Source organism: Nyctibius grandis, chromosome 1 (genome assembly GCF_013368605.1).
Source record: "Nyctibius grandis isolate bNycGra1 chromosome 1, bNycGra1.pri, whole genome shotgun sequence".
NCBI lineage: Eukaryota > Metazoa > Chordata > Aves > Nyctibiiformes > Nyctibiidae > Nyctibius > Nyctibius grandis.
This window is the reverse complement of record NC_090658.1, coordinates 106,039,172-106,053,283: the sequence shown is the minus strand read 5'-3', so window position 1 is coordinate 106,053,283 and position 14,112 is coordinate 106,039,172. Positions and strand designations below refer to the sequence as shown.

The following is a 14,112-nucleotide window of genomic DNA, read 5'->3' as shown; positions in this document are numbered from 1 at the left end:
TTTAACATACACAGTAAATCTCACGTCAAGAACTTGTCATTCTGCATCTGTTCAAGCAAAATTTAAGTAACTATCTTTCATATTTCAAAATGTACATTTTCTATTGAAATATTTGGAGGAATTTTGATAACAACACTAATTGGCAACATAGTTCTGTGATATTATATCATACATTTTTCCTTTAAAGGAAAACCCTGGTTTTATTTTGTTTAAAATATTAAAATACAACTTTTTTAATAACATGATTCACCAGATATCACAAAGTAAGTAAACTATCATTCAGTTTTAAACTGAATGCATTTTCACTTGTCCTCCATAGGACTAGATCTGTCATTTTAGAACCCCTGTAATTTCCTATTAAAAGTAGTGTGAGTAACATGAAAAGCCCATCTGTTAATTTGTGGATGACTTATTTGAAATGGCACTTTGAACACAGATGTGGACATATGCATCAATATTCTGCAGATAAGGACAGTCCGAGTAAACACAAAGTATTTTCATACTGTAATAATTAAACATTTTACTTCTGCTCGAAAATAATGACATTTCACTGAAGAGCAGCATCAGTTTATGGAAATGTATGCAGGCCTTGCTGTAGATCTTCACAGGACTCCAAAAATCAGAGAAAATGAAGGTCAGTCTGACCATGAGTAGCACCTCTGTTTCTTTACCTGTCTCAAAACAAGGACATAAAGATGACTCTGTTTGGAGTCCCAGTAGCCCAGTTTCTTGTCTCCACCAACAACCAAACTTGGATGCCTAAGGAGGAGTGTAAGAATAAGGCAAGCATAAATGATTCTTCCTTTTCCCACATCACAAACACCTGTGGGTGCTTTGTTAACAACACCCCTTCCATGGGGGCAATAACCCCCTTCAGCATCCCTTCGAGCCCAGAGGGTGTGTTCCTCTGATTGTAAACTAGGACCTTGTGTATCTCAGTTATTCTCAAGCAGCTGCTACTGAAAGTAGGTATCTGTAGCTTCTCTTTGGGAATTTGTGATCAGAAAGCACATAGCCATCAGAAAACATCTGCTACACAAAGATTTTGAAAGTATTTACACTGGAGATTCAAAAAATTACCCTGCACCCTGGGCCTCATGCACATGTGAGAGGAAGCATTCCGCTCCCCAGGCAGCATTTATGTACAACAGCTCGAGGAACTTCTGATCTTTATGCAAAAGTGTATCTAAACCCTGAGGATAACAAAAACAACTTTTAATTTCTTCACACTGTCAGGTTTGGCCAGAAATATGTTGCTGCTTTGAGAGCCTGTGTTTATTTTTGCTTTTTTTGTGCATCAGAGTCCTTTTCTTCTACTCTGTTTGTGGTACTGTTCTCTGTTTATCAAAACAGACTGTCTGAAGGAAAGGCAAAACATCAATACTAGCAGTACTGGCATAGTTCCTAACAGATCCTGTTTATTTGCTAGAGAGAGCATTGTTTTGAATGGGTCCAATCCTTGTATCTTTTCTTGCTTTTTTTTTTGAATTGCATAGTTCAACTTTTTGTTCTACTTTAAAACTTTAAAAATGTTCCGGGGAAGACACAGGTATCTCCTAAATTTGCTCCTCTTCAGTTACCAGCAGTGGGAGATGTTTCAGATGTGATCCACAGACCTAACCTGATCCAGGTTCTGTTGCTGGTAGCCTGTTGATCAAAACTGTTATGCTTTTGTAGGAAACCTCCTGCTAACTTGGCCAACATACAATGTTCAGAAATGGTTATAGAGCAGTATAAAGGCCAGAATGCATCTGTTACAATAACAGATTAAAGCCACTTGAAGATTGTTTCAGTGAACTACAATGTGCACGTACTATGGGTATTCATCAAATACCATCTTGTTGCAGCAAGACAGCTTACCATGACACTCTGCTGCTCTCCAGTGCTAATACCAGTGTAGAAGACTATATGTACCATTTTCTAATAACAATTTTAAAAGATTCTTTAGATCTGGGCATCTTTAGGAAGGTAGTTATGTGATTATTTACCCTTGAATTTGCCGGATTTGTTGAGCTATAGCTCTTACCTACCATCTTCAGAGTTTTTTTTTATTATTTTTTTTAAGCTGTCATATCTTTCCCTCTTCTTCTGTTCTCCAAACTGAAAATTTGGCTTTTTTGATATCTCTTTGTTTGTAATGCAGGTGCTTTTTCTTCTTAAATGTTTTAGTTGGCCTTTTCTGTGGCCTTCTCTGAGTCCACTACATCCTCCTTGAGACACAGAGACCAGAACTGCACAAGGTATTTAAAATGTGGATTCACAATCTTTTTATGTATCTGAAAAGTGACTCACTTTGCCCTGTTCTCAATGTCCTTGCTGATGCCACCCAGAATTTGGGGCTGCTGCTGCACAATTGAGAGGATGGTTTCAGAGAAGGGCCAGTGACTCCCCATCTGTAACCACCAATTCCAAGTTAAGCATCATGTAATCAGGGTTTCCATTATTTTTTCCCATGTTTGTTTACACTGACGCTCAGCTGCCACATTTTCACTTTGTTTGCTCAGCTTTGAGGTCTTTTTGGAGTTCAGCCAGTGTCTGGCTACCCAAAAGAGCTTGGGATCTTCTGGAGGGTTCACTGTTTGCTCCCTTCTTCAGCTCATCAGTCAGACACAGAATAAAACCATCAGTCCCTGAAGGACCTCAATTGCTGGGTCTTTTCCATCCTGAAAAGTGACCATTAAGTCCTTCCATTTGCTTCCTTTCCTTTAAGCAGCTTTCAGTCTATAAAACATCATCTCCTCTAATCCCATGGCAGCTTAATTTCTTTAATAGCCTTCAGTGTGGAACCCTGTCAGAGGCTTTATGAAAATTCATATATATCACATCCAGTGAATCCCCTTTATCCGCCTGGTCCTTGACGCTGTTGTAGAAATCCAGCAAATTGGTGAGACAGGATTTCCCTTTACAGAATGCATGCCAACTCTTTTCCAACAGACTGTGATTATCTCTGTACTTAGTGATCTTATTATAGACCCTGCTATCTTACCCAGGGATGTAAGACTCTTTGGTTTGTATTTCCCAGCATCATCTCTAAAACCCTCATTTGTAGAAGGGAAACTCCCTGTTTTTCTGGCACAATGGCTGTTTGTGATGATAGGTTACACATCTTTGTTTTTAAATTCCACATTTGAGAGCTTTTGGATGAATGCTGTCTGGTCTTGGTGACTTCCTGACGTCTGACTTGTTTATTTAGTCTAATACTTTCTGTCTGTTTACTTATTGATCTAGTTCCTTTGAGCGATCTGGTAGAAAGAATGTAATGGGTGCAGGAATCAAACATTTTCAGCAAGAAAGAATAGTGCAAACAAATATTTGAGCTTCTCTTGCATGGGCTTACACTCTACCATGAGTACTGCTCTTCACACCTTTGTCATCCAGCAGTCCCACCGGTGCCTTAGCTGGTTCACTGCTTTTGATATATTCAAAAAAGTTAGAATTGTTAGAGCATCTTTTGCATTTTTCAAGTTCCTTTTTAGTCGTCTTAATTTTATGTTTACATTTGGCATGAGCGGTTTTGTGGCTTTTCCTTATTTGGACAAGCTTTCCGTTCCTCAAAGAGGAGAAGGTAGGAATATAGTGGTAGCCTCCTTAATTTTCCCATGAAACAGGTGGGTTTCAGACCCATCCAAACTTCTTTCTTTTGCGGTGTTACACGTCTTTTATATGGGTTTGTAATACAAGTTATTCTGGGGTTTGGTATTTAGGGTTTTTTTTTAGCGGCCTCTAGGCTGCCTCCTTTTGGACTGTTTTCTTTTAAGGTGTTTTGGTACTTTCCCATTTTTCTTTTACCCCCATTCCATAGTTCCTTTAATTGTGCATTTGTGTGCTGTAGACTCTTTCTCTACAATGCTGAAATTAATTGTATTGTGGTTGCAGAGCAATTCCCACTAACGCTGTGCACCACTCAAGACCACATCAGGAATGGCATCTTTGTGGATTTTGCAACTAGTTGTTCCACAAAACAATCTTTATTTTTCCTCTCCTCCCCCCGCCACCCCATCCTGATGGAAGCATTGATGCAGTTCAATAAAGGTAGCTGGAATCTCACACTCCTGCTACCAGTCCTGAACGTGTAGCTCTCAGTCTGGCTTCACAATTCCTGATCACTATTATCAAACTTACCAGGAAGTAATTTAATATATTTATCAAATATATATTTTATTAGAGGTTGGGATTTCCATGCACAAGGATTTGATTGTGCTTCTGTCTCCTTATTATATAAAGCTATTATACTTTATAGAATCCTTCATGCGCACTACCAGTCCCTCACCTGTACATCCTACTGTCATTCCTATAAATCTGCTAGCCTCGTAACGTTGCACGCTCCTTCACGGTCACCGGGATACCTGCCTTACAGGGTAATCTTTTGGTGTCAATAATTCATGTTCTCCTGTCTTCATATTTAGGCTTCTCATGTTGGTACAGAGGCACTTCTGAATTTTGCCCTCACACTTACCACATCCACCTCACACATTATGTCAGTCTGAACAGGTTGCTTCTCCTGACCTTTCACTTTCCCCAACTGCTACTTGAAATGCTGTCTCAGACCTTTTCAGTTTTCATTGCCAGCACCTTAATAATGATTCAGTTGCATCCCATTTCTCTCGTCTCAAAAGGTCCCCCAGCTCCTAAGGTGCTTACTCCCTGTGCTGTGTCCCTCGGGGATGCTTGGAGGCTCTGATCTCTGTGTGCATCTCAGGCCTCGCACAGAGGATTGGCAGTACTACTGAGAGTGCTGTTCCTCACGTCCCATGCTTGTCTCCTGGCTGCAAGCTTGAATTTAGCCTGCAGAACATCCCCTCTGTGCTTCCCTACATCAGCAGTACCAGCAGGTACAGGTGCTGCCTGCTCCTCCGCTGCTCCCCAGGTTAACCCATCTAAGCAACCTTCACTGTACCCTGGATGTTTGCTTTCTCATCTAGTGCTGCTTTGCTGTACCACTGCTTTATTTTGTTAGAGCAAGCCATGAAATAGTTTCCTGTCAGCTCAACCTGAGGTGATGGAAAGTGTGAAGCTGAAAAACAACGCAGCACTTTAAAGTTATGTTTGTTTTGCCAACTGATTGTTAAGTTGGTGCACAAAGTAAATGAATGTGGAGAGATGGGATTTCTTTCATTGAGGAAGAGATAGTTTATGAACTGCTTTGGTAGCTGAACACTTAAGTCCAGACTAATGAAAATTTTAAAAGTGGAGAAAGCATCTACAGTTCAGAGAGGAATGTCTTTGCTATTAAACTATACGCACCACAACATGCAATGTTCTGTTACTGAAGTGACATACTCTTACATGTTTGAAATACTAGTTACTTAGAATAGATACACGATATTCAGATTTCAGCTTCCTGTGATATCACTTTGAATTTATCACAAACATTACTGAAATCTGTTAAAACAGGAGAGAATTGAGGGCTCTTTAAGTGGACATGACTATGTCAGGCTTCAGTTTGTCCTTTCTTAATTTTGAAGGACTTTGGCAATAATTACGTTGCATTAAAAGAGCTGATGTAGAAGGTTGAAATCTGAGCTACTTTATTGCTGTCATATTTAAAGTGCATATAAAAATAGACTTCATTGGTAACTGGAAACTGGAATATCTGTTTAAGTGTAACGCCACTGTCACAACTTTCTTAAGGGGCAAGGCAAATAATTTGGAGTGGTGGAATTAACTTCTGTGGGAGCATTAAGGGGAAGGTGGTCTGAGGCCATTTGTGTGTCCCTTCTCAGTTACAGGTATGTCTGTGCTTCGGACCTTCTCTCCTTCCCTCATTTTCCCAGGTAATGCTGATAATTCAGAACAGAATTAATTGACTTTTGATGGTGAGGAGTTGAAAACAGGTAGAATTTATTATTTTCAATTCGTTCCTTCTGCTGTGGTTGGTCACTAAAAGCATTATAAACATTCTACACTTGTATCTGTTATTTAGCCAGACAGAAAGTTTTATTAGGAAATTCTCCCACACACAAGTCAGTCCACTTGGCTCCCACACAAGTTGTTAGCGTTCATTTTACCCAAATCATACTCGGTTCTTGATTGACTTAACACTTTCCCCAATACAATGTTTGATTATAACACATGATTTGCACTTACATTTTGTCTTTTGAAGGAAAGTTCAGGCTTGCTTGTTCCCGCTGTTATTATAACAAATTCTGGAAAGTTTAAGGATCTGAAAAGCCTGTCAGATGTTGGCCTTAAGGGCTGGTGTCCCTGAAGTTGGATGTAATTTGCACATAATAAATTGCTTCAATAAGATTTTGTTTCTTAGCTTAATTACATAAGCCTTTTGGGAGTTAAGCTAATGTGAAATTAAGGGTCATGGGACCACCACAAACCTTTAGAGGTTGTCATGATAAAATCCAGCTGTTTCTTTTCAAGAACAACCTCTCGATATATTGTTCTTATCTAGTGGTATTCTTATGTGATTGCAGTGACATTGTGCATCTCAAAAAAAAAAAAAAGAAAAAAAAAAAGAAAAAAAAAAGAAAAATTGGATTAGTTGCATTAAACCCTGACATGAATTGGATACTTAAAGATTAGTCACGTTCCCTGACTAGCTTGATTGCATGTGTTACAATGTCATCTGCACATGTCCTGGATGCTTTGGATAAAATGGCTTTGAATCCGTGGGTGGGAATCGTGATCCTCTGTAGGGGAGCACCTGCAGTTGCAGATCACACAGCCTTCAGTGAGGCTGCACTAAGTCTCAGACTGCAAGGGAGGGTGTAGCTGTGGAGAACGGCCCTGGGATTTACAAAGCTGGGAAATTCAGAAGAAGTTTTAGGATCTTCACGTACGGGGATTCAGTGTAGACTGATGGGGAGTCAGTGTAAACTGGTTGAAGACGACCAGTTTAGGAAGTAAGAAAAGTCAACTTGCATTGGAACTTGGGTGTAAGGTAGAAAACCAGCAGCAATACTTAGATATATGTGGATGTTTTTTTGCTTTCTAAGCAGATAGGTAGAGTGGCTACATTTCAACTTTGGGGGAAAGTGGCTTTTGTTTAATTATCTATGTCTTATTCCTGTTTTGTTAACTAGAGCTTATTATTAATAATGTACTCTGTTGCTATCTTTAAATGACCAAATATAAAATTTTTTTAAACAGCTTAACATTTGTTTTAAAAATATCATATAGCTATTAACAATGCTATCTCATCTAACTTGGAATTTTGCTTGTTTTATAATTTTCCTTAATAATTTATAACAGATTATAACTAACATCAGGAAAGAGCTGTTTGTACCTATACAGAACAACCTGTGAGCTATGAAGCAAAAGCAACATACACTACACAATGCACAGAATGTTTTAAATAACTTTTAAAGCTAGATCATCAGCCCTAGCTGAATATGCATAGCATAGATGCTTTTTCTAGAAGTCTAGTATAAAAAAAGACGGTATCATCTGGCTTCCAGGCATTTGTTTTCTAGAATACACTTTTGCATATTTTTAGAATGTTCCACTTAATAGATAATGCCACTCAAAAAGAGGATTTGTACATCAGTGAGCATTATAAGCATTTAAGACATGGAGAATGCATCTGTCATTTTAAAATATTAATAGTATGCTTTTAGGTGCTCATATAGTGAATGACCTTCATATGGTGGCCTGGATAGTATCCTCAGAGAAACAGACCTGGAAAATCCTTTTTTCCCATTAAAAGCAAGAGGAAAAACCTGCTCTCAGATACATGAACACTGATTTCTTCGTGGTTAGTAAAAACATTGCACATAAACCTGAAGACAATGTCTATACCTATCATCATTCTGGACCTCCAAGTATTTAACTTGCCTGCCATCTAATAGCTGTAGCTAGGAGATGGTTTTACCAGAAACTTTTTAGCGACAGTTGTTTGCTACTACATGGCTAAGAGGTGGCCTTGTTTCTGGTTAGAGCCCTCAGCCATATCTTCAGTTGATGGTGCGTGGGCCATGTTGCTCCCTTTACGCTACGGTGCGGTTCAGTGAAGGGCTCGCTCTGCCTGAGGACTGGACAAAACTGCACACAGCACCTTACAAACTTCTGCGTCAAAGTGCTGTAAGACTTTACTGATCTCTTTATCTCTTCTCCATCCCTCCCCCTCTACAAGCACGCAAACATATTTGCATGAACAGGCTTTTAAAATTCTTTAAGGCAATTTCTAGTGTATGATAAGGATTGCTTTTACAGCAAAGTCCTTAAAAATAAATAATCCTGTAAAGAAGAAAAACAAATAGGGGGATATCTGCTTTGGCAGACAACAGTAAAGATGTACATGCAGTGACAATTAAGTTGCACAGACATTCCTCGAGATACCCCTAACAGTTATGGGTCAAAGTCTTCTGTGCCTCTGCACTGTTGTCCAAAAAATGTCAACAACCTAAAAGGACCACCCAGTCTGTGTTAAGTTTGTTGCCCATCTGTGTTGTAGGAGGACACTTCTGTTCCCTTTTCAAAATATGAAGATTGTCCACATTCCCAAGGACTTCCATCCTCACATCATGCATCTCTCTGTACAGGGATGCTGTGGTTACTGCGGTACCCCTTGCTACTGATAAATGCACATGATTACTGATACACAAATACCGGTGTGTTTTTCATCCCATGTGCAGTATTTTTACCACTTGTTAGTTGTAAGAAATCCCACAAGGCTATTTGACTGATGGAGTTTTATTTGCAACTGGTTTAGCACTAGCTTGCTACGTTTTTCTAGGGGCAAATTAAGGAAATGGGGGAGGGGGAATTGCAATAGGGCTGTCTCAAGCTTTGTTAACGCGGTATGACAGAAGAAAAATGAAGGGATGCGAAATGAAAAGCAGCATTTAGTTCTGAGTCTTTTGCCCTATTACACTTTTTAATTATAGGTTATTACTTAAACTAAAGCCCACTTCCTCCTGGAGATGCTTTGGAAAATCACTATAATTCAGATTTTGTCATCCAGGAGCAAACAAAATTTAGATTTTAAAAAGGACAAGCAAAGAGGATTACTAACTTTAATCAAAATTGCGGGCTGGATAACTTGACGACATCGAAGTTATTGCATCCCACACTACAGAATGAGTAGATTGCTGCTGAGGTAGAAGTGTAACATTTTTAAGCACAGCATTTTACAGTTATCAGAGTGCATTTTAGGACAATGTTTCCGTGCTGCATGTGATAACGGACTGCCTTTTCAAAAGCATGTAGGCCAGATGGCTTCTAAGTTCAGTGAAGTGCTCAGGGTCTGAAGGTAGGTTTCCAAGGCATGCACAGCTATGAGGTCAGATTTTCAGCCTATTTTAGACAAATAAATGCCCTACAGCTTTTCTGTAACTCAGTCCTGTTGTTTTGCTCTCTTTTTAGAGTTTCTTTGCAAGGAATGCCCAAGAGTTCATATTTTCATTGATCGAATTGAACTGAAGGACATTCCAGAAGAGCAGATGTATATGAGAAGGTGGCTTCATGAACGTTTTGAAATAAAGGATAAGTGAGTAGCAATATGTAGAACTTTCTGTTTAAAGATGCTGTCTTCCTTCTTTTATATTAACAGATGTACCCATGATTTCTGTGTTACCAGCAGTGTAAGCTGTAGGGCTCTCTGAATAGAGGTGGTGTTGGTACTCCTGTGCACGTTTTGTATAATGCACTTGCCGTTAAAGCTTTTGCTCAGGAGACTGGGATTCCTGGGTTTTAGACCCTCCTTAGACTGAAGAGCTGTGAATCCATGTTTCAGGCAAGACTCATAGTCGTCTGAATACTCTCCATTTATCTTCTTGAAGCTGAGTCATGCGCAGGCAGAAATGTAAGATGCCCGAGGTAGGCCAGCAAGCAAAACTAGTTTGGTTCTAGCCTTGTATTTAGTGTTAGAGTTAGAAAGGGGCAGGTCTTGATCTAATCTGTTCTGCCAAAATTGTTTACGCATCTTCCATCAGACAGTGACTGGCTAAAAACACAAGTAACCCCGAGATCCCTACCTTCACTGGGGAAATTAGGTGAAGAAGAAGTTTTATCTGTTCATCTTTGAATCATGGCAGGACTGAAGTGCCTGGCTCCCTCCAGCATCTCCAGATAAGGTCACTAGTGAGCATATGCAACGGATCCTGGCAGACCTTGTGCCTAAATGTGAGATTTAAGTATTGTTTCAGAGATGATGGTTTAATTTGCCATGTTTGAAGTCAAACTTGAGGGAGCTAAATGTGTTTACCTTCTAAATCCCTTAAGACATTTGTGTGAGTTAGAAATTTCCCTCGTTCTTCGGGTATGTTCTGCTTCAAAATTGTTCTGCCAGTCTCACGCTCCATGGAAGTAAAAAAATGAATTAATTTGTCCTGTGATCTTTGAATCCATGTAAAAGCTAACGTGTCTGTCTGTAAACATGGCACTATTACTGAAGTGTCTTAGAAGTTTAGGATCACTAAGTTATTTTTCTTTTCTACATTTTGAGAGGCAAGAAAGTCTGAATTTCATTTTATAGACAAGTAACTGATAGATAAAATAAAAGGCTGACCAGTGGCCCAGAAGTAGTCTTCTGGTGAAGACCAGCAAAACTGAACCCTGATCATCTGTGTCTTACTTTAGACTCCTGTTGACTGGAATCTCTTTCCTGGGACCAAAGCAGTCTCTCAGGCGAATTTAGAGATACTTAAAACCGCAGAATTTTCAAATCTATTTATTACTGGTTTTCAAAAATAGAAGAAAAAAAATTACTCCTGAACCTATGGTGTAGCATTTTATTCTTGAATGTTTGTTATTAGTTTATTTCATGAAGATAATTCCCCCCTGCCTTTGGTGTTCAATGATTAACTGTGTGCTATTTTGTCCTACGATATTGCCCAGTACTCTGGGCTTATTTGCTAAATGCTGAATGAAAAGGATTCTTTTCAACTTTCATATTCAGTGTTAAAATTGGTCCCTCCAGAAAATCTGCTTTTATTGCTCATGAGGGTTTGGGTTGAGTACTCTGACATGCAACGTTGCTTGAATGCATCATATTCTTAAGGCATACTGATTGCTTAAACTTGTTACAGATGAGCTGCTACGTATTGTTAAATCATTTGTTAAATAATGCGTGAGTAGAAGCAGTTATTGGATGAAAGCAAGTTGCTTAAAACTTCTTATGCTAATGCATAACTTTGACCATCTCCTTTTGTCTGCTTGTAGGTTACTAATAGAGTTTTATGATGCGAAGGATTCTAAAAGAAGAAACAAGTTCCCTGGAAAAAGTGTTCATTCCAAACTAAGCCTCAAGAAAACTTTGCCATCTTTGCTGTTTTTAGGTGGCCTGACTGCTAGTATGCTTCTGACAGAATCTGGAAGGAAACTTTATGTAAAAACATGGATATATGGGACTTTAATTGGCTGCCTGTGGGTTAGCATTAAACCATAAGCAGGTGTTAGTCTCCAGTCAATGAAATGTGCAGTCTTTTCTTGCACATTGCACCAAACTTTTTCCTGACTTTATAGTAAAAAAAAGTGTAAATAAAGCCTTACTGATTGAACATTGGAAATAACAGAATTTGTGACTTAAGCCTTTCTGTGGTTGGTCTGGGGAAAATAAATGTAGATTTTCAAATTTGCTACTGATTTTTGCTGGAATAATGACAGATAAACCGAGTCATATGATAAATTGCTTTCCCCATGAACTAACACCCATCTCTGCAGATGTGAAGAAGTGTGAGTTATGCATAAGGGTGTCTTAAGAGGACCTGTGAATGTATTTACAGAGATTTAGAGTATATATTTATTCTTCTGATATTCATGTTGAATTTTCATTACTCTTGGGTGCATTGCAGCAGCTCAGTTGCATCTGTCCCAGCTGTATCGCAACTAAAATCAAAACTTTTTTCTTTTTTTTTTAATTTTGCTTTTCAGTTTTAGCTAAATACTGTGTTCTTTAAAAGGGACTATGTAAGCTAGCAAATCATGAGATGTTACCTGAAGCAGAAAAAAATATTTCTGAGAACTACTGTTCATGGGGAAGAAGCTCTGTTTATCTAGTGCATGATTTTTGATTATATTGCAGCATTAGCTGATTATTTTACATATGCAAAACATTAAATTTTACTGAGCAAGCAGCTTATTTTGCGCACCCTGTATTTGTGCATAAAAGGAATGTGTGCAGTATAATGAAATGTTAAGTTTTTGTTTCTGGCCTAACCAGACTGTAGCCTATCTTGTGTCTGCATTATCCCTAGCGCCTCGAGAGTTTCAGCTGAGCTCACAGACCTTTCGTGTGTACGTGCCATAAGCAGAAGTTTCCTGTTACCTCACGATTTTCCAGAAGCAAACTCTGTTGTTTGGGTAATGCAGAGAATTACTGTAACTTCAGGAGCGTAAGGATATGGTAACGAGGAACCTTCAGATGTTCCTGCTAAATCCGAAGCATGTGCCTTTTCCTACTAACCTGATTTAGCCTGATGTTTCATAATCCAGCAGTCATCTCCGTGCTGTAGTATCACACTAGATTCTCAAATCATTCTAGGTGATGCAGACTGCAGTTGGATTGAAGTTACAGGGTTGATGTATACAATTTGCACAATAGACTAGTAGTGAAAGAAATGCATATCCTATCAGTATTTCACCTGCTTGCAAATATACTTTAAAAAGCAAAATCAGCAAACCCTTACTACCAGAAAGTCTGTGATTCCCATGGCTGGTATTTTTGGGGGGAAGCGCCTTTTCCTGGTATCAAGGTAATCGCCTATATGTACAGCGATGGGGTAGGAAAGAGGATGGACTTTATCTTCTTCCATTAGGGAACTGGACTCCTTATATCAAAATGAAAGAACTAGAGAATATTTTTTATATTACACTTGCAAGCTTTAAGTGTGCATTTCTTTTTAGCTTCAGTGCGGTTTGTCTTGCATTAGAGTCCATCGTGAGTTAAATGTCTTTTAAAATTATAACTCAGTTTTTCAGATTCCACCATTGCCAGTTAAGATACTGCTTTTACTGTGTGTTTTGGTTTTGGTTTTTTTTTTTTACAGAATTTTATAGAGTAGTTAGAGAACCACCTTAAAATCATACGGTACAACGTTCAGTTTGCAGTTCTGTGTCGTTCCATAATGGATTTTGTCACTGGAGTTATTTATATCAGTGATTGATTCAGGATATGTTGATGAGCCATTTTAAAAACAATGACTGGGAACAATGTTGAAAAACAGTATTGTTATGAGGCTGTGAAACGAGAAAAAAAAAAAAAAGCCATTTGATGTAACAGCCAAATGTGCTCACATGTAGTTCTTCCTATTCTCAGCCGACTGTTTCCAGTGGGTATGACCAGAAGGCAGTGTTCCTACATGAGTGTGATCTTCAATTATGGAATTAAATATTACGCTGACATGACTAAATTTCTTTGTAACAGCTAAGAGTAACGCTTAATTATACATCAGAAATAAATGCAAACTGCTTAATTTATAGAAAAATAACTGCTATTTCGGAGAGCCTAATCACCACAAAATACTGGATCTCTTGCTGTTTTAAGTACCAGGAATATAATCGATGCAGTGCAACGAACAAACAGGATGTTTATTTTGAACCTTATTCTCTATGTTAATCTTAATTATATTTTTTCTTGCCATTAATTTATAAAGTTTTGAAACTGTAATTTGCTGGTGTATTTGGCATTGGGAGTATCACATACTATTTCTAAATATGCACTGATATTAACTTGAAATATTTCTTCATTAAAATAAGAAGAGCCAATGCTCATTCAACTTTTCTGTCCTGTCTACTTGCTCAATTTTTTCTGCACTTTTATGTAACTTGGTTAACAGGGACTGCTTACAAAAAGGCTACAAGTGTGGTTTTAAGTCCTTGATGGATGGATTAGTGTGAGAAAGAGTCAAAAGAAAACAACTTGTGTCTTTTTTCTGTGCAGCTAAAATGTGTTAGAATCGATCTGTGCTTGTTCCAACGCAGCACACCACCAGGTCGGCTGGATTGCAGTAGCTTTTCACCCGTGAACACCTGCACCACTTGTTGGTTGTTAATGATGTTCATTAGCGTGCAGCACCACAGCTCTGGCCAGGAATCGGGCTCTGCCGCACGATAGGTCTTGCACAGAAGACACTGGCAGACAGGCTGGACAGACCCGGGGGTGGGAAGAGGTATTGCAAACAAACACATGAAGTATATCTCGGTAGTAAATGCCACCAAAGG

General features: G+C 38.7%; 1 protein-coding gene across 2 annotated transcripts in view; it reads left to right on the top strand.

The window, feature by feature from the left end:
- The window catches only part of AGPAT5 (1-acylglycerol-3-phosphate O-acyltransferase 5), a 57,479-nt gene extending 43,808 nt beyond the window's left edge, over positions 1-13,671 (top strand). For both annotated transcript variants that reach the window (XM_068414056.1, XM_068414064.1), the window contains exons 7-8: positions 9,316-9,439; positions 11,113-13,671. In XM_068414056.1, coding sequence (XP_068270157.1) covers positions 9,316-9,439; positions 11,113-11,338 — 350 coding nt within the window. In that variant the 3' untranslated portion in view covers positions 11,339-13,671. The remainder of the gene's footprint in view (positions 1-9,315; positions 9,440-11,112) is intronic.
- The last annotated feature ends 441 nt before the right edge of the window (positions 13,672-14,112 follow it).